At 36.0% G+C, this 21,815-nt stretch overlaps 2 protein-coding genes across 2 annotated transcripts in view; one reads left to right on the top strand and one right to left on the bottom strand.

Annotated features, from left to right (window-relative positions):
- Positions 1 to 80: 80 nt before the first annotated feature.
- dbe (KRR1 small subunit processome component homolog dbe) lies at positions 81 to 1,648 on the top strand. The gene has a single exon (XM_087357514.1). It carries the CDS (start codon positions 493 to 495, stop codon positions 1,519 to 1,521), a length of 1,029 nt encoding a protein of 342 aa, XP_087213640.1. The 5' UTR covers positions 81 to 492; the 3' UTR covers positions 1,522 to 1,648.
- A 1,004-nt stretch (positions 1,649 to 2,652) lies between these two features.
- Positions 2,653 to 21,815, bottom strand: part of Pgant2 (polypeptide N-acetylgalactosaminyltransferase 2) — a 79,946-nt gene continuing 60,783 nt past the window's right edge. The window contains exons 4-12 of the mRNA XM_087357512.1: positions 20,234 to 20,301; positions 19,755 to 19,820; positions 18,263 to 18,384; positions 17,140 to 17,315; positions 16,534 to 16,637; positions 14,936 to 15,155; positions 13,921 to 14,137; positions 13,356 to 13,469; positions 2,653 to 12,645 (exon numbers count right to left, since the gene is read on the bottom strand). Of these exons, the coding sequence (XP_087213638.1) occupies positions 12,490 to 12,645; positions 13,356 to 13,469; positions 13,921 to 14,137; positions 14,936 to 15,155; positions 16,534 to 16,637; positions 17,140 to 17,315; positions 18,263 to 18,384; positions 19,755 to 19,820; positions 20,234 to 20,301 (1,243 nt within the window). The 3' untranslated portion in view covers positions 2,653 to 12,489. The remainder of the gene's footprint in view (positions 12,646 to 13,355; positions 13,470 to 13,920; positions 14,138 to 14,935; positions 15,156 to 16,533; positions 16,638 to 17,139; positions 17,316 to 18,262; positions 18,385 to 19,754; positions 19,821 to 20,233; positions 20,302 to 21,815) is intronic.

The raw sequence follows: 21,815 nt of genomic DNA on the forward strand, positions 1-21,815 counted from the left end.
GTTTTCTGTGGTCAAGTTATTTGTCGGTGCGGCTTAACGCTCAGATTGTTCTGTCGTCTTATTCTCGGTGAAGACTGAAAATGTCAGTTCCGTTGTCATCTGTGAAACACGGAAAACCGAGACTACTCATAAACCACGAATCTGGACGGTTATAAGTAAGAAAATACATGCACAATAATTAGCATTTGAGGTTGGGGTGATACCTACAAGGCCTATCCCATCTGTGTACGAAATATGTTGGTGATACGTGGGTCAGAATAGAAGAGAATTTAATTACTTTCCACAGACTCTTCAAAGGAAATATCACGTGTCAAAACCTAGAAGATCATAAACAAAAAGTGTTAAAGTGCCGTTGGCAGTTCTGTACATATTATATATCTCATAGCAACTGTGTAATGTGGGCGTACTGTTAAAACCACATTGTAATGTGGAATATGTTATGTTTTTTTAAAGTTATAGATTTCCTATGCAGGTGTGAATATACATGTTAAAATGGCAGGCACAGGTTCCGAAGAAAATACCGTAGGACGTAACAAAGTGGTTGATAATGCATGGTCTTTGAAAATTCCTGAATTTCGTCCGGATGATAATCCACACAGACTTTTAGAAGAAAGTTCATTTGCGACGCTGTTTCCAAAATACAGGGAGCACTATTTGAGGGAATGTTGGCCTTTAGTTCAGTCATCTCTAGAAGAACATGGCATAAAGGCAGACCTGGATGTTGTGGAAGGCAGCATGACTGTGAGAACAACTCGTCGCACGTGGGATCCGTACATTATTGTAAAGGCAAGAGACATGATAAAGCTTTTGTCAAGGAGTGTACCATATGAACAAGCAATTCGCGTACTTCAGGATGAAGTGGGATCAGACATAATAAAAATTGGGTCTTTAGTACGAAACAGGGAAAAGTTTGTGAAGAGAAGGCAGAGACTAATTGGACCCAGCGGTTGCACTCTTAAGTCCATTGAATTGTTGACCGATTGTTATGTCCTCGTCCAGGGTCAAACCGTGGCAGCCCTAGGCCCTTACAAAGGTCTTCAACAGGTACGGCGTATTGTTGAGGATACAATGCACAACATTCACCCAATCTACAATATCAAAGCCTTAATGATCAAGCGTGAACTGGCAAAAGATACCAAATTAAAGAATGAAAATTGGGAACGATTTCTTCCCAAGTTTAATAGCAAGAATCTTAGTAAACGGAAACAACCGAAGAAGAAGAAAATTAAGAAAGAGTACACACCATTTCCTCCCCCTCAGCCAGAGAGCAAAGTGGACAAGCAGTTGGCTAGTGGAGAATACTTTTTGAAGGAAGACCAGAGACAGGCTCGTAGGCGCAGAATGAAGGATGAAAAACATGCAGCAGCAGCCAAACTGCGAGAAGAGAAACGAAACAAACCATTCATACCACCTGAGGAACCCCAGTTCAAGTCCTCAGCAGTGAGCCAGAGCTCTGATATTGATGTAATAGCACTGAAGAAGAAAATAAAAAATGCCCAAAAGAAGAAGGTGTCACCATAATCATAGTATCTTGTCTTTGTAAATGCACAGATGTTAATATTATTTTATTTAGTAAAGTGTACCATGTTCATCCTTGTTTCGCAGATTTCCAATTTTTCTTTTGAATAAAACAACCTTTATTTTTGTGCATTGTGTTCCCTTCTCAAATGCTGTAAACATACCCCTCCAAACAATCAAAACATTGTAATATTCATACAGTGCAGAACTGGTAGTGTCATTGGTTTATAGAGTTTTTTTTTTGAATTTTTACTTTAATTTCTTTTGATTGTACCAAACATTTGATTATTTATTGAAATTTCTTTCTGTGTTCATTTAAATAAATATGAGATGTTAGCAGTTAAACTGCCAACTCATTCTTTGAATTCAGATTATGTAACTGTTTTTGGATATTTTACATTGGTCCCAATGGATGGATGCCATTATTCTACATTTGGAAACAACTTTAGATTACTGTAACAAGTGTATTTTTTAAGTTACTCCAAAAAGCAGTGCAATGGCCAGCAACTTAACTATGGCATATTACCTGTTACTAACTTATGTTAGGTATTGTTTTAGTGATATAACATTTTGTCAGTCCTATCTTCCACTGCAATAAGTGACTTTCTGCGGTTTCTTCGTGCTCTCCCAAATATTCACTGTCCTTCTGACACATCATGCTCATACCACAGAATGGTGCCCAATAGCTTGCATGATAAACATTCTCAAGGAAACAGCACCACAATTGACTGACTGTTGGATGTCATTGTATCCTAAAGTTCAGCCTGCTGTAAACTGCCTGTCATCTGTCAACATGCAAACAGAAAACCACTTCACACTCTTCTTGACATGAAATCACTATTTGCTAATGCTAACAATACAAGGATATGTTGTATATATAACAGTATATGAAGTGTGCTGTTTGTGTGTTGATAGGCCAATAGTTTAATAACTGCTACAGGATACTTGCTTACAAGTTGTCTACTGTAGGAAATTATCAAAATCATGTTCCTGTACACAGTTTTCATTGTATCCTGAACTGCAGAATATTAAGATATATGTTACCTCTTATTGGGACTGCCTGTAAGTAATGTTTATGCTGAAAGGATGGCTTCAGGAAAGGGTGTACAGTGGAAGCAAGTGAACAAAACAATGCTTTTTCATAAAATGTTATAATTGAAACTGAGTTTTATGTGGTAATGTACAAATTTGTTGCTTACATGTAGTTTCCTTGCTAATGCTTCATCACATATAATACAAGTACTTGTATGTTGGAAGAACAACTTGTTTCACACTAGAATGTCAACTGGTAACATAAAAATGTAGAGACCATACACTAGAATGTCTCATGTTAGTCCAGTGAACTGTCCTTTAGCAACCTTTTAAGCCATGTGGCAACACTAAACAGTAATAATATTAGACACCATCATCCAATCAGACTATGAATATCTACATGACAGAATTAAGCCTGGTATGATAATGGTTAAGGATCACACAAGGAGGAAAATAGAGCTCCATATATTATAAACTTTGGCACAAGATGAGGTTGGTCAGCCTCCCCCTCACAGGATATTTAAACAAAATAATGCAAGTGATGTATGTGTTGCCTCCTTTTTTTATATGAAACACACTAACATTATGAAATAAATGGGTTAGTCAGTGGAGCACAAATTTTGATGTTACAATTGTATTAGACTCACAGACTTGGGACATGTGACAATGAAGTGGGTTTATGAAAACTGCAACTTGTTTAGTCTGCTTTTGACATGACAATGATGTTTGGCAGCTCCTTTCTGGACCGTAAAACATAAATATGACTCGTATGACTTTAAGTTTTTATTACACACTCAGAAATGACAATAAAATCAATGATTAAGATCAAACTTTTGAACACGAGTAATATAATCCCCAATGGTTTGAAGCCTTATGTTCATCTGTAGGTTATGATGTGCCATGCCCGAGGCAGTGAATTGCTGGCTTCTCACTGCAGAGGCCTGTTTGCTTGCAGGGCAGTCCATGTGGGATTAGTCATGGACAAGTAGCACTGGGACATGTTTCTCTCCAAGTTCTTCAGTTTTCTCAGGTCAGTATCATTTCACATTGCTCCACAGAGACATAGTCCTATTGCATCATTAAAAATCTAGACCCCTTCTGCTGGTCATTAAATGATAGCAAAGTCTGCCTCATAGGTGTCATCACCTCAGAAATGGAGTCTTTACCATTGCTAAGGTAAGCAGAGGGAACAGATTTTTACTGATTAAGCCTTTGTTCATATGGAAATACTGAAGTGAAGCAGTTTCTCTATACACAGTCTTTAAATACAAAACTATGCAATTTCCTTGTAACTGTCAAGATCCTGAAACTGGTCATTCTTCAGAATGCTTCCTAATAAAGGATGTGGATAAATCAGGAAGGGCAGGTACCCTACCATGTGAAGCAAAAAGGATGGCTTACGACAGGCCTGTGCAGTTTAATATGTTTAGAAACAATGCTTTTGATATATGAGATGCACTGAATGTAGCAAATATTAGAATTTATAATTTAGTTCCGAGGGAATCAACATTCTGACAATTTAAAAACGTTTAAGGGACTTCTTAAATTTCTCACAGTGGTGCAGATATCGATATTATGTGGACTATATAAGAACTGAAGTCCTCACAGTGTTACCACCCACAAGACTGACATTGCATCATATTCTAGTCATGTTCTTGTAGTTTTAATCTTACATGAGATTTCTGACTTGAATGGATGAACAGGGCTCTTTTCCTAACAGGAGCATTTGAGGTTTTCTTTTCAGAGCCGAAATGGAGGATCAACCGATCTAGTGGATACCATGGACTTTTTCCCAGAGTGTGAGGCTAACTATTCACCTCCATTTGGTTGTAATGTTTAGAATGCATGGAGCTCTATCATGTCCTTATGCTCCTTTTCTGGTGCACGGGCATAAGGACAATTTTAAATCTAAATGTTTACAGTTATATTACATCAACAGTCAACTTAAACTCCACAATACTACAGCCTTTACTCCTGGTTTGTGACACTATACAGATCAGAAGTATACGACTCAATTGTGAAATAAAGAGATAAATTTAAAGAATGTTGAAGTCATATTTTTATTGTGTGGTCCTGCAGCTTCTCTGAACACCATCAATCTGTAATACAGACAAAAGAGTATCTAAGATTTGAGGTTTTCATGGCAGTGAAAACATGGACTGTGTTCTTCTGAGTTGTGATGTCATAGAGTTTATCATCATTATTTTGAAGGGACATGCTGCTTCACCTTTCAGGGTAGAAGTGTTCTTCTTAAACACACAACCACCCACAAGACTACACAGCAACACAACTCAGAAGACCACATTCCATAGCTTATCTGCAATAATCAGTCTTGCAGGCACTGGATAACAGTTCCACTTCCTTATATTATTGAAACAGAAGCCGTCAGTTCTGCTTTTATACTTGAACACTTTTTTTCTGCCAAATATTAGTTGAACTTTGCCATCCATAACTAAATCTATGACAAACCTAAAGCATATTTGTAGCACATAGTTTGAGTATATATGATGGCTATTTAAATTAATAAAAGTTTTTTTCTTTATTTATTTCAAAAATGTATGTTCTTGTACAGAGTATGTGCTGTTCATTAATAAATTATGATATTTAGTGATCTGCCTCTATTATCTTTAAAGAGAAGCAATTTTAACCTCATTCCAGGAAGTAAATGAGTGTGGAACAAAGGATAAGTTCCTGCTGAAAAGTGCTTGAAAGTGAATGTGTAAAAAATAAGTGTCAAGAGGCCATAGTGTATTGTCTCTTTTAGCAAAACCTTAGCCAGCCAATGTGATGTCTGATATCAAGCAGGGACATGCAAACATTTCTGGAAAATTGTATAAATGCATATGAAAGTATACAACAGAGATCTTTCCCTTTATTCCTAAAACATGCAGTTGTAGTCTTTTAACCTTCATAGAATCTCCCCTCCTGGAAAGAGTCACTGATCACTTCTAAGCTGAAAGGACTCCTGCAGTGATATTCTGTTTACTCCCAGTGACAAGGTGATGATGACAATGATGGCTGGCAGAGTCCCTGAAACTTTACATGGACTATATGGACCATGGGGGAAACTTGAAATTCCCCACATTCACAATGTTTTATATCTATTTAAGGTGGTGGATGAGAAGGAATGTGGAAAAGCCCACTCTGAATATGCCTGGTCTCCTTTTTATCAGGTCTCTGAAACTTACACTATGTACTTGTGGGCCAATTTCATAATTTGTTCTTGTGGACCAGTCTGCATCATCAGAGGAAGAAAAGAATACTTTGATAAGAGTATGATTATGAAAAGTTAATTATATCCATATGCAATTAAAATAATTAGTTCAACCCTTGCAATAAAAAATGCAGGAGAGTGACTCCAGAATTCATAAATAATATTTTGTTCTTTTGCATCAAACTTACACGCATGAATATCATAACAATTTTGTATTTGCTGCATGTCAGTTGAAAGTATGTTTTCATATTTCAGTTACCAGTGATATTTTCCAATATCTATTATGACTGCATGACAGATTTCTATACCTGCTTTGCATAGAAACTGAAAATCCCACTTCATGGTACAGTTCTACACTGCAAACATTTGATGCAGAGAAATAATGTAAAACATTTTAAGTCTAAACACTTAAAATGCTAAATGAAGAGTGGTGTCTATTACAACTAAGGACCAGTAACAGACTTACTTCTCTCAACCATGAACTACCCACAAATCTCATGTAAACTTAGGAATATCTGCAAAGCTGCACAAGCAGTACTTTGACTCCACAATTACTTGCTGTAATCATAAGTTTCCTTGAGATGCAAACTAATGCTTGCTGATAGGGCAAGAAGATGCCTGAAACCAATGGAGAAGTTTGTTTCTCCATGTAACAGTGATACCGGCTCAATTTAAAAACTGGTGGAATCTGGTGCAAAATGAAACAGCCAAGAGAAAGAAGTATGTAAAGGAAATTACTGTATAGAAAACATAAAATAAAAGCTACAAGATAATAGATGTATTAATTCATTGCACACCAACTAGAAGACATGGAAGGGTCATACCAAAGCATGGCTTATACAACAAATGTCATGTCTGTAGTTGATACAGTAGAATTAAACAAATAACATGTGATTATATAAATATGATTACATCAGAAATTGGTTGTTATTTGGATGGATGCAGAATCAGATATACCAGCACTTAAGAGAAACAATGATAACAGATGCAACATGCAAGCCTGTCAATGTAAACGATAAAGAAAGTGGATTTAAATGTTAACACTAGGAAAACAATGGCTAATTCACAGCTCAAACTGTTTTAGCATGTATATGTCAGGCAAGTCAACAAGGAACAATATCTAGAGAGTGACACACAAACCATGGAAGAGGGTATTAAAACACATTGACAGGAAAATGGAAGGTACCATAAGAGAGTATGGCAGACAAGATAACAAGAAAGAAGAACCAGATGGCAATACAGACAAAGCCAGAAGAAGGGAATTCAAAACATAGTGAGAGAAAAATGGAATGAGGCCAAGATGCAATTCAGAGACTGGGTAACTTCTAGTACACACTGAACTTACATCCCCATATAAGAAGCTTTATATACTGGTATGTAGTATCTAAATTTACAGAATATTAAATATACAAAGTTATTGTTTATAAAGCATGAAAAAGAAAATGGTGGACCCAGAAGAGAGAATAAAAAGGTATCGACCTGCTTTCTTTCTTATTTACACAATATCAATAAAATTACAATGTGCTTACCAGCATAAAGGCTATGGTTAGGGTGAGAAAGAATGAGGATTTCCATCTTCATTTTGCAGTATGTAAATTCAGAATAAATATGAAGCCTATTCCGTTAGTCTGGGCCCACCAATCTTCAAACTTGGGACTGAATATTCTATAAACTGCATCAGACATTATTTAAAACAGACATATGTCTGCCCATCACAGTGTTTTGATCTAAATAAGTTCTTCATATAAAGAACACATACAATCAAAATGCTTGCAGCTAAACTCAGTCACATGGTTTACAAATTTATGAGACTATAGGATTTGTATGACCTGTACATATAAACCAGTGGTTCTCAAAACTTTACTACTCCACAAGTCCCAAGCTGAAATATTACACCCTAAGAATTTATCAATTTTATGATCATACTTCTCCTTTCAAACACTCACTTGATATGGCCCATAACCATACAGCTACAGAAAAATAACATTTTTTCAAAACATACAAATACAGCGGCAACATTTACTTTTTTAATATTCGTAGGATCAATTTAGGCACACAAGAAATCTGCTGCTTTTAAAACTTACTTTCTTTTTTGGAAAACTATCAGTGATCTTGCATACCAACAGACTGAACCACTGGCATTAAAAAACTGAAAACTAAAGTAAACTTGCATCAATTTCACTACTTGAGCTTTGTTATAAGACAACACACAGATCAGAACTTGTAGCACTGAACTTTGTCTCATTATATATTAATAAAATAAATAAATAAACTGATGGACAATGCACAATGTTAACTCACTGAACACATATGCTATATAAATTGGAAGAGACTTTGTGATTGCAATGTTACACCTCACTCATAATCCTCTTGTTATATCGGAAGACTTGTAACACCAGCTTGCTCTCCCTTAAACACAGTGAATCAGTCCTTTCTTGTTGAACTGTTTACAATAGGCCATAGATCAGGCTGCTAGCAACTTACATGACATAAGAGTAACACTGAATAAAATAAGGATACAGTGGAAACAGCAATGTGACAGAGGATTTCCTTGAGTTGTTAGTCAAGAAATTTTGTTCTATGAAATCTGTGGTCACAAAAGCTCACAATCAGATCATATCCAGAGTCAGTTCACTATTTGTCCAAGATCCATTTCAAAAACCTCCCCATCCATGCCAAGGACTCCCATATTGTATCTTATTTGGTTCAAAAGAGCCAGAAATTTAAATGCATTTTGTGTCCCAATTTGTGTAACATGCCATGGAGAGCTCACCCTAACAACACTGGGTGCATATCATGCACAAATTATAAAGGTCTTCATTATAAACTTTTTATATTCATTTGTTACTTTGCCTATCTTATGTCCAAATAATCTTTTCAGCCATTTCTTCTCAAACAACCTCAATTTCTGTTCTTCCCAGGGTAATAGACCAGGTTTCACAACCATTACTTCAGGGTATATTACTTTTCCAGCTTTCTAAAAATTTAAAGATTAAATTATACAAAAATCTAATAATAAAATTATCATCTACAATTATAATGAACACTAATGAATATGGTATTATTGGGCTTCTGCACTTTATCCACTGTTTATATTATTCTATGGAGTACTAAATGATGGATAAAATCCAGAAATACAGTAATACTAATTGTAATATACTACTGTCAAAACTCTTTAGAAATGACAAATTAACATGTTCACTATCACACGTTACCATCAGGAAGATAAATTTATCATCAATAAGCACAACTTGCTCTTGCAGATGTGAAGAACAAGAGAGGAAATATGACTGTACAGAATTCCACCACACTCTGGAAATGTAATGCATCAATACTCTGATGGAACATACTGTATACAAATTATGAAGATATTACTAACAATATACAAAAAGTGAGTTGTATGGAACAAGTGGAGAACTCTATATAAATCTATATTTAACTTTGCAGACTTTGATACAAGAATGGGAAGACTCAAATACATTAAATAACAGAATGCACACATTACTTGAACAGTTACTCCACGTGCTTTTCTATGAAGAATATACCTCTAGTCTCTCTTATCTCAAACACAGTGCAAGCCAGGGGCAGGACAAGTACTGGTCTTCACAAATGTGTAGCATTTCTAATCATCTGCTTGTAGGTGATGTAAATTCTACTAGCCTTGCCAAGATCTGGTCTGACAGATGCCTAAATACAGAAGTAATATTTCATGTAATTCATTTAAGGGTTTCATGCCAGAAAGGCATATTAGCATATTTGCATAATCAGTGATATTTGGTCTAGGGGAAAAAGTGGGATGTATGTCACGCCAGAAGGGCGCAATGCTGATGCTGCTGTACATAGAAATACAGAGAGTTACATTTGGGCAGGCTAACTAACCTAACTTATTTATCTACATTACATTGGGTGTATTAACATTAATAATGCACATTTGTCAAGCCAAATACGCATAAGAATTTAGTCTCCAGTAAATCAGTCATTCTGTTCATATGCCTGTCTGGCATTATACCCTCTTTAAAGTTGAGATATGTCACTAATATGAAAAAATTGTTAAAGAACTAGGTTTAGCAGTGACACTGTTAACTCATTTGTTACCATGACAACTATTTAATCATCAACATTAAATATATTTCCATTCTTCTCCTACGTGATGTAAAGAAACAGGTAAAACACTATCATCTTCTGGTTACATTTTTAATTGCTAGGTTTTAAATTTCTTCTGCTTCAAAATAACTTAAAAAATTGAATTTTTTATTAAACAGCTCAAAGAGATATAAAAGTTTGATGCCAGATGTAATTTTTATTGGCACCTCATCATGATGTACTGTGTTGTTCAATGTCCTACAGTATAGCAATGACACAAAGCAATTTCTTTAAATTATTTTGTCATAAATAAAAGCAAAAATGTTAACCATATTCCAAACATACTATGGTATGATCGCTTGTAAACTGATGCCAAATTCCAATTTGGAAGTAGTTACTCAAAAAGAAAACCTAACTGAAGAAAATTACATCATTCAATAAACCAAAAAGAAAATAATAAGAATTTGTTCCATCAACACAAAGTTGTAGGTCAACCTTACAAAGGTATAAAAGTCATATTGTATGGGCATTAGAAGTACCTCTTACTCAAATGACATCCTGAAACTTCTCATGGTGCAGCTTGTAACCAGTTGCTGTCACTTTCTATTGCTTAGAAGACATTACATAAATATAAATGGGATTGTTTTGTAGTATTACACTACATACAAAACTGGAAAGAACATGAGAGAAGAATGAGTTTCAATAGAAACACCTTTAAAATTATAAAATATCAATGTGGTGGAAGGAAATGCTAAAATGGTTGGCAGTTGTATTTAGTAAAATCAAAATGTCTGAGAACTTTTTAAGCACCCACTAAATGACAATATACACATGCAAGTCAAACTTTTCCCAACAGATGCTGAATGACAAATTAGTTTTGTTTAATTTCTAAGCATACACCAAAATGTAGGGAAGGCGCAGGCAGAGATTTGATCTGTCATGCACACTCACTGAATGTACAGAGCGATCCGAGTCAGAAGAATCATCTGATTTGGCAAACTCTATTGATTTCAGAACTTGGTGCATCAGGATGTCACAATGTGAAGAGCGAGTGAACACTAAATTTTGTGTAAGACTGAGTAAGGCTATGCCATAGCACAGGAGGTTAGTTGCTGGCTTTCCACTGTGGAGGGCCAGATCACTTCCTGGGCAATCCATGTTGGATTTGTGATGGACAAAATGGCACATTGACACATTTTTCTCAGAGTCCTTCAGTTTTTCCTTGTCAGTATCATTCCACTGATGCCCCATATTCACTCATGTATCATCTGGGAGGTGGGAAATGTGCCTGTTAGCAGATACAGTTCCACAGGAACAGTCTCATCCCATTGCAACAATAAAAAAGAAGTGGGTAACAAACCTCACAAACTTACAACATGGCCAGAGAAGCTTACAGGTACAATGCCACAGATCAGTCTGAAATGTACAGATGGTTTACATATTCAAGGAGGGCTGGTAATCACTAGAGAGCGACCTGCAGAAGGGAAGCAAAGTGGAAATGTGTAGTTCAGGTTAACGGTGGTAAGCGTGCTGACAATAGAAAGTCCCACATGATTACATCAATTAAAAAAGTAACTGATATTGAACAGTTATTACAAATAAAGTAAAATTGTAGGTGGTCCACCTCATATTAACAACACCAGTATTTTTGTGTAATTGCTTCTGGTGTTGAATTTTCTCAGGCAGTACTTTTCATTATACAAGTTAATTTAAGCACAATGAATTTTGTGGAGAGAGTGGTCCATAGAGCACATGGTTTCATTTATAAATTAAAAGTGAAGGAAATTCTGAATTCTTACACAGTCAATTAAACAAATTCAAACAGTGAAGAAAACAGCAAAACTTCACCCTGAGAAACACAAGCACAAAGTAAAATATGGCTTCCTTAGTGTTCACATGTCACAGTCATTTCTACTACCAAAAGGTGATGTGCTAGTGAAGCAAATAATCTTACATTCATTTTCCTGAACTTGTTATGTGTCAATATATATATATATATATATATATATATATATATATATATATAATTCCAGTTTTCAATATTCTTTAACACAGACACTATGTCAAAACCAAATGTTAAACATTTGGAAAGAACATCAAGTTCTGGGAATAAACAGATAAGGTTCTTTTCCAATCTCTGACATATTTCAAAGTAGCTGAACTGCCATCTCTGGTTCTCACTCTAGTAAGTAGTACATGCCCAAAATTTCCACACTAAATTATTTAAGGTGTGTACATAATTTTCAAGTCAGTTGTCTTTTAACACTGTTTTGTTAAGGTGTCACTTTACATTCAGTCAGAATTAGCATTCCAACAATAATAAATGTCACTCTCACTTGTACACTTGTACAGCAACCACCCAGTTTGTGGAAAGTGACTAAATAACTCATATGATTCTCACAGCCTATACCCATCATGAAACCCAGACTGGGTTTCAGAGCAATAGGTTCATACTTGGAGGCCCACAACAGAAGTGATGTTCCTCACACAGATCATATCCATGATTGTTTCTAAAATCAGACCTGAGTAATATCTCATTTCTCTCATGTGAAAGCATTACAGTATGCCATAATAAATGCAAAGCTGGCTGTGATTGGCCAGTTTATGTAAGGTTATGTACAAGTACATTATCTGACAGATCATCACAATTTCTTCACCGCAAAACTCCAACGTTGGGACGGAGAGTTGGAATCACATCGCTCAACTGTCAAACCTCGAGTCTTGTAGTCTTTAGAGTCAATGCACAAACTCAGTCGAATGTGCTTCACCAAGCCATCTGTCTCTACCTGGTGCCACTTCTGCAAGAAAAAATGTAGCAAACACAAAAATGATGCCAAACACCTGACTGATTGACTGACTGGTAACGGAACCATTACAAACATCAAAGCCTCAGACTAGAGACAATTCCAGTTCACATCCCCACTATTTCCCAAACACCCATGTTATTCTCCCATCTCTGTTTCGGTCTTCTGAGTGACTGCTTTCCAAGACATTTTTGCACCAACATTTTGTCTTCCCATTTGACCTAACTATTCAATACATAAACAAACTACCAGATTTGATAACCCTAATGAATCTAGATGATCTGCACAATTAAGAATTAAACTGCGTATACAAGGCAATTCTAGGCCAGAGAAATAACAAATACACAAAGGAAAAATAAAACAGAACCAAATGGAATAAAAATTATACAAATTCAGTGCTCAAAATTTCAATAAAGACGTGCAAAGTTGCAAAACAGTGTAATTGTTGCTACAACTCCAGAAAGCCATCCCACAGAACACAAGATGAAAGCTTAAAATTTTCACAACTTACTGCGATGGTAAAGTAATGTCTTATGAAACTTACTGTCAGAAATGTAACATTTTTAAACCATTTACATTTATTTAAACCATGCCTCCCCTCCAACTTTTTCAATTTAAGAGTATATAGCACAAATATAATTTTCTAGTGTCAGGTAAATGCTACACAGAAAGAATTAAACACAGGCAACTGAACTAATGAGTACCTGATTATCTGAATTGTCACAGAATCTCATCATCAGCGGTGTTCCAACCTGTTGCTCAGATAATGAGAGGCACACGTCATGGTGTTTGATGTGGTTATTTGTTAACCACCATTCCTGAAACAAATAAACAAAGTATATGATTTCATATTTTGCACACAAGTCATTGAGATTTCCTCTCAACCAGCAGTAACACAACTGATTCGCATTCAAAAGTACCCAGGTCAAAATCCAGACGTATTCATCCTACAGTTATTTTTGTAGTTTTACTCAGACCCTCCACTAGTTAACCCCCAAAGTTAAAATTTGGTTGCCATCCCATTGCATAGGGATTTAAATTCCATATTCCTGTCCCATAAAAGTTAAAATATGTCATGACTTTATCTCTCCCTGCTAATAATTTACAATGATCCTACCATATCTCATTTCATGACACATAATCTCAGAAGGAGATTAAGCATTGTAACATAGCCAACTAACCAACCAAATAAGTTTTTATCATGCCAGTCAGTAACTTGAGAGTTCACCATGTTTATGCTACTAGCATGGGACAGAGCAAGAAAATCACCTGGTTGCCACCACTGTTGTGGCACAGGAAAATACCCAGTGTATTGTCCACCAGATGTCCCAATGTATCAAGACACATGTTTCCCTGTCGCATCACACTCATCATCACAGATGAGGCAGGCATCTTGAGCTGCTTCAGTTGTGGATACACATTGTCCAAGTACCACTTGAATGACTTGCAGTGCAGGCGTTTCTTCAGTGCCAGTCGGTCATCAATACTGGAAACACGTCAGTTTTTGTAAAATAAATACACATGTCTATGAAAGTATACATGTCACAAAGCCAAAAATATGGATAATATTAACAATAAATTACAAGAATGTTATATAAATTGGCCAAAACACAAAATAAACACTGTGGTTTAAAATTCCAGACTTTGGCTGGTCCTTAATGATACCGCATAAAGCACTTTGGTCAAGAATGTAATAAGGGATCAGAGAATTAAATAATTTATGATTTAAGAAACTAGGTTTCAGAATCCATAAAATTTGTATGGAAAATACGATATTTAAACATGTTAGTAATTGAATGTCAACAATTAACGAAGTCCTAATATAAGAGCTGTCATAAATAACTAGCATAACTCCATGGAGCAGAGGTATTCATTAGATGTTATTAGCAATTCAGTTAGTTAAGAAATTCCCTGCCTTTCATCAAACCCTAAGGCTCACTACCATGTCCACAATGAAATCCACAAACAGTTGTCAACATACATCTTAAAATAAATATTAATGAAGAACAGTGCAGCAAACTAAACTACTGAATTACATGTGAACTGAAATGCAAAATAAACAGAGACTTCTTGTGTATGATCTTACAAAAATTGACTGGCTGATCACTAATATTGTTCATCTTCAACAATAATTTCAGAATTTGACTGACTGGCTGGTTTTGAATGTAATGGCAAATTTTGGATTTTGACTGTACAGTAAGGCCTATGCAGGAAGAAATATAACATGTGAGTATTTGCTACTTCATTCACGTGCTGTATAAGTTATCAGTTTCTAACGACTCACTTGCCAAATGGAATGTGTTTTGCTAGAGGCACAGCTGCATAGTAATACTCTTTGTACTCATCCATCCAAACTTCAGCAGCACGACGTGTGTTGCGAGCAAATACATTTCCACTTCCTCCAGGGAATGTGTATGGATGTCTCTTTCTGAACACATGCCCCACACGACTGCAAGGGATGATCTCCAAACTTCCACCACACTGCCATACCCGGAATGAGATCTCTGAGGTAAGCAGTTCAAAATTATGAAGTTCTGTTTCATATAAATAATTACTTACACATTTTCACCTTCTAAATTTGTTTTATTCTCTGCTCATATAAATTTTATTAATCAGCTGTAAGCACACTTTCATGAGATCACTTTCTCAGGGGCTTAAGTGAAAGCATTTAAGGTTTTAAAATGCAGAAATGTTTAACAAAATGTATTAAGGGCAAACTAATAATTATTAAATCCTCTTGAAAGAATTATCAGTAATTCCTATGACATTTATGCACACAAAGATCAATATAGAAATTTTATAAAAAATATTCACATACAATTCCATAATATTTAGGAATATCAAAATTTACACACTAAATTCTGTGAAACAGATTTATTAAACAGATGTTAGAAATAATGACATTCAGGTTCACAATAGCTAACAAGTGAAACAAAATATAAACCATTGCTGTAACATTCCATTAGTTCAGTAAAGTTTGAATGAAAGTGATTTTGTTATCGTTATTATTGTTTTGAAATGATTTACACTTTCTTAACTTCTAAATTATTTTTTCAGTTTCCATTTATTTATGACAACAGTAAATACTGAAGTACAGTACAGACAATATGAATCTTGACAATTTCTCTGCATACCCACCTCAGAAACTATATTCTGTGCTGGAATACACATAATATTCTCATGTGTTTTTTGCAACATACATTTACAGGCATTAAATCTGCCCTGCTGGATAGTTCCCACTTAATCCATAATCTTGTTATCACTGCTCACAGATATTCAAAACATGTTTTTTGAACAGCACAACCTGCACATCAAATTTCATCCAAATCTGTATCCTGATTCTCAGAGTTAAACTGACTGGACAGATGGACGGACAGTAGACCCATAATGCCCTTAATGTATCCTTGCTATGCAGTTTGTGCAAAGAATGCATAATTATAGATGATGAAAGAGAAGGAATAAAATCAATCAATTAACAAATCTGTTTATCTATCTATGAAAACTGAATGTCTATAACTCTTGAGTCTCCAAACAAAATGTTAAAGTAACTGAAAACAGTAGCAGGATATGACTAAATTGAAAACCTGTAGTGAAACAAAACATCCTACACCCCAGTAAATTCATTATTCACAATCACCTTACCATTCTACCATACCATATAATCTATGCAGTCAATAAATTATCATTAAATAATGACAATGGCTGTCTGAAACGCTGTAAACTTATACCAGACTACATAGCACTACAATCCAGAAGACAGCCATCTTCATACTCACTGCCATGAGAACCTCAAACCCTACTTATCATTAAATAAATAAACATGTGTCATTAGTACTTCAGAGATCAAACAATAATGCACATGCTTCATCAGTGGAAACTCACCAAGATTTTCACCTCCCCAGACATCCATCATCATATCGTACTTCCCGAGCTTCTCAAAGTACAGCTTGTCAATCACAAACAGACCGCCTGCAATCATTGGTGTCCTGATGACAAGAAACAAACTCATAAAGGAAATGTGTAGACTGATTGATTGGTAAATGGATTTCAGATAAACTCAACTGCACTAGTAATTTGTAATCATCAACATACTAAACAAATCAAACCAAAATTTAAAAATTACCCTTAAAACATAAATTTAAACTAATTTTTTGGTAATGCCATCTTGTCCAAACCAAATGCAATGGTTATATGACCATGACTCGAGTAATACTTGTAAAGATTAAGGCTTAATACTGGATGGAAAGATGATATTTGTTCCATTAGATCTTTTACATTTATCTGAACAAAACTTATTACATTCTGATATACAAAAATATCACAAGTAAAATATAAGAGTGTGAGGATTATGCATTCTACAGAAACAAGCTATAGGGCATGATTCAGTATTAGTGATGTTGAGTTCAGAATTTAATGGGGAATATTTGACTGTTGGCACTAAAGATAAAATACCAACTCTTGTAATGCAACTTTCTGATGGCACTATACCTGATTGCTGCTGTTGGATCCTTCTTGCGTTGTGCCCTCTCCTCCCCACTTAGATACTCCCACTTAAACACAAGATTCCAATCAAAACCACCCCTCAAGTCTGCTGAAGCTCCAATGTACTCGAAGGTGTCCATGCTTATCACATCAATAACTGGAGACACAACACGAGTCTTGTCCTGGACAGACACAGAGCACGTGTTACAGGGGCAGTACTGCTGCTTGTGCAGCATTACCCATCCAATTTACATTTTTTCACAGAAGTGTTTCATGTGAAAATTTTCCACATATACATTTTGTCTTATTAATAGGTCTGCCACTTATACTTATAGATGTTAAAGATCTGGCAAAAATTAAGTTCTACAGAACAAAACAAAAGACAGTAAATACAGCCTCTGAAATTAACACAAACTAACATATTTTAACAAGAGAGCTTCAATTATAAACATATGTTATTTCAATAATATTACTTACAAATGTCAATGCTGTGATTCAGATTAACACAATTTGAAGAAACCAAATCCTGGATGAGTTATACTGAAAGGTGAAAGAAATTTAATAGCCTGTAATAAATAATTTGCTTTTCTTTAATAATTTAAATTTTTAATAGTTGTAACTGAAATGTACCTAATGAAATAACTACATAAATAATTAAAATTATATAATACAAAATAAGTACCGTATGAATGTAAATTATTCAGTGTTTATTCACATACATGAAAAACAATAAACAAGCAGACTGACTGATAGAAAGGAGAGTCAACAGACTATTGACCAAGACAACCATAAGTGATAGGTAAAATTAATTTGGGAATGGTAATTGGTGTTTTTTTGGTATTCAGAAATTAGATCTTAATTTACTGTTGTAAGAAACAAAGAAATTATGATGGAATGATACATTTTACCATAAAGAAGATTTTGTTTGGAAGTGCAGGAGAAATTGGAAAGGACATGTCTGAATAATGAGCTCTGATATAATTACCCCAAAATTAATGAAATATGAACCCAGAGGAAGAAGACAATTATCACAACGTCTACAAAGTAGGAAAGATTTTATACTGCAATATGATAATCAGCCAGTTAGTCTGGTCTTGAAGACACAGCCCAGTGTTTGTCACTCCTGTACCTCTGCTACACGCTCCAGCAGCGGCTCCAGCCAGCCAACATTGCATTCACAGTGGCTGTCCAGGAAAGTAAGTACTGGAGCTGTTGCTGCATCTGCTCCTCGCACTCGGGAGCGCATCAGACCTGCAGACAACATGCAATCAAGACCAAGACAAAGACTGCACATGTATGAACATCTTCTCGAGTTTCGTTTGTTTGTTGCAGTTCTTCATATATATCGAATTATTTTACAAATTGTGACGGAACTGCAATTATACAAGTATTATCCTGTGTAAGTTTTATTCATTTTAATACAAAGACAGCACCCAAACATAACACTTAAATTACATATACTTTTAATACCACCTCAGAGGTGCATATGCCCACTCTTCCTATTCTGAGTATCATCCATTATGTTCACAAATGTCCACCACTGCCCTATACTAAACCTGTTCTCCTGAGGTTTACAATAAATATTCTGTATGAATTTCTTGTTTCCTCTATGTATGGTATAAATCAAACCTGTCCAATCCTTCTTGATTTATATACCACAACAAAAGAAGGTGGAAAGCATAAACTGTGTATCCCCTCATTATGTAATTTTCTCCATTCTCCTGTTATTTAATTACCTTGAGGTGTGAATATTCTAATCAGCCTACTTTCAAATATACTCATTATTAGTTAAGTCCTTAGAATGAGATACAATGAAAAACTCAATGTGAGACTTCATATCCCTGATGATGGAGGCAACAAGAACCCTTGAAATGTCAGTAAACTTTTATACCAGCCTACATAGCGCAACATCCCAAAAGACAGTCTTGAAACATTCAAGTTAATCCAAAAATGGTATAAAAATTATGGATGGCCTTAAACAACTCTTTAACTACAACTTCACAAGAAGGCCAGTTCCTGTCTCATCCACTAAACTACCTCTCATACAGCAACACAATCTTTGCTTCCTGAAAATTATGCAACTTTGAGTACCTTTCTGTGTTCACATTACATACAGTGGGTTTATAGGCGCATCAGCTACTCTGGCTATTAGCATCCCCATTACATAGAAAGAGTTTAAGTTTGCATTAATGAATGTGCACTGTTCATCAGTTTTGAGGAAGAAGCCTAATGGCCTGCAAGTTTTGAAAACCTGGGGTTAATTAAGGCTGAGTTCTGGTACAATAATTAGAAGTCCCTTTAAGGTTTTCAGAACAGTTTATTAACTGTGTCTGAATGTTCTTCTTCAAGAGACATTTCAATAGAAACCCACCATGTGACAATATTTCTGTCCCCTTACCATAAACACTGAGATATGCATCTGAAGCAATGGCTGCATTTCCCGTGCCATTCCCTGGTCTGCTGGTAAAACCAATCACCAGTGATCGAGTGCCAGCTTCAGACACAGGGAGAGAGTTCCTGAGGAAGTCCCAACACTTGTTGGCTAACAGATTTGTGGGACTGATGATACAGTATGTGGGCTGGGTTTCTATCGGACCTCCCTTAAACACGTAGCCACTCACCTTCTCTCTTGCTGTTCCTTATGACTTTCACCTTCTGTATCTTTGCCAGCTCCAAACCATCTGATGCTGCAAAACATAAAATAAAAGTTTAATGACATGAACACACGACTGTCATATTTATTTAACTGATACCAGACTGTGGATGCAGTGACAAGATTTCGTTAATTAAATTTTCGTAAAACGAGGTGTTAGTGTGGATGTTGCCCTTCTGGGAAGCAACGCTGTGTGGACTTGCCGGTATATCATAATTTCATAGAAACCTTCATCTTGAGCACTGAAGATGGATGCAGTATGTTCCTCTGAAACGTTGGTATCTACCTAGAAGTCACACACACCAGAAGACTACCAATGACATTTTCCGCAGTGAGAACCTCAAATCTCACGAGGTATTAGTGTAATTTAACAATTGTAAATGCAATTACTTGAAGGAAAACATCGTCACGAACAGACAGACGAGTATGACCTCCAGTTTTACTTACGATGGTCGCTGAAATCGTCCACCAGAATGATCTCTTTGATCAAGTGTTCAGGACTGCGGTTCAGCACGCTGAAAGCAACAAAAATGGTTTGCATGTTCCCAAAATTCATCATTTTTCCCCACCAACAAAGCTAGTTTCCATCTTTAATATTCCTACTTAGCTAAATAAAGTCTTCAAGCGCTGATATAACAAGATATCCCATAGCTCTTATTTATTTGAGTTGAGTTCATTTACAAACAAGAGGTAGTGAGTGTGAGACAGATTACAGTTTAACACTTGGTATTGCATAATTAATATGGAAACGCTGAGACCATAAATTGCACTCACTTCTTCAAGGTCCCTACCCACACATGACAACGCCAGGACAGTAAGAACGCGGATATACATTCGAATCCATGACCCCGCCCAGTGCTCGATCGGACCAACATCGCACACGCCTCAGTCCGCATGATCAGCGTTTAAACCGCTTTAGAGTTTTCACCAAACCTAAGCCATCTTTCGAAAACAGACACTGTTCATGAATTTATCTTTGGAGCCACAAAAACTAAAAACTAAATTATCTACATTCAGGGACCAGCCAAGTGTCAGATCACAGACGAACACATTGCTTTATGTGTTCGCACGGTTGCGTTACTGATAAATGGCTGTCTTCCGGGTTGTAGCGACAAGTAGTCTACTATAAATATACCAGCGTTTCACAGGTCCCTGCTGCCTCCATCATCAGGGCGATGAGTTTACTCATCAACCCAGAAGACAGCCATAATTCGTACTCATCGCCGTGAAAACTTCAAATTCTATGGGTTATTGATATTTTAAGAAATATAACATTAATTTTGTTGATTCGTGTCTTTATATATAATCACACTTTCGGTATGGTTACATTATATTTTAATCTGAAAAATTCCAAATAAAGCTGTTAGATCTTCGCATCTTCAAACGGAGTTCACTGTTGTCCAGGTCATTTTTATCAGCAAAACTATGAACGATTTGATGAGAAATCCAAATTACCAAACAGAAGATAAAGTTTGAACTTCGTGGGGGCGATCGATTTTGCCTGCGGCAAGGAATTTGTTACTTCGGACGGGTTGATTTTGGTAGGCTCACATAAATGTAATCTGTATCTTTTGTTGCTCATGACGTAAACCGCGTGTTTTACATGATTACGTCAGGATTCTCAGAGTGTAACATCTTGCGAAATGCTCCATGATCTGACTACTACATTTATCTTCCCGGCATTGATTTCCTTTATTTGAACCAGCGGTAGCGGTGTCAGGGCAAAGCATTGGGTTCCTTATCGGTTGCCTTCAAGTTTAGGCCAATTGACGCTCAAAAGGAAAATTTCGATTAGATAAAGAGATACGAATTTTGGACCATGTCTTGATACTCTATGGGCCGGTCGAACAAGCAACTATGGCATGCGATATAATTAATTAAAGAATGGCCGAAGATGCAATACGCCTGGGGCATCAGTGCATGACTGGCCTAAGACCCAACAATAACCTCGGATCACAGTGCATCAACGACCTACGTTTTGTAACGTCAGAAATTCTGGAATGTTAGTGTACTCCAAAAAGAACACCTT

The sequence above is a fragment of the Zootermopsis nevadensis genome, unplaced genomic scaffold (genome assembly GCF_977971745.1).
Source record: "Zootermopsis nevadensis isolate Lab colony 2312 unplaced genomic scaffold, Znev_1.0 Znev_ptg000028l, whole genome shotgun sequence".
NCBI classification, from domain to species: Eukaryota; Metazoa; Arthropoda; class Insecta; order Blattodea; family Termopsidae; genus Zootermopsis; species Zootermopsis nevadensis.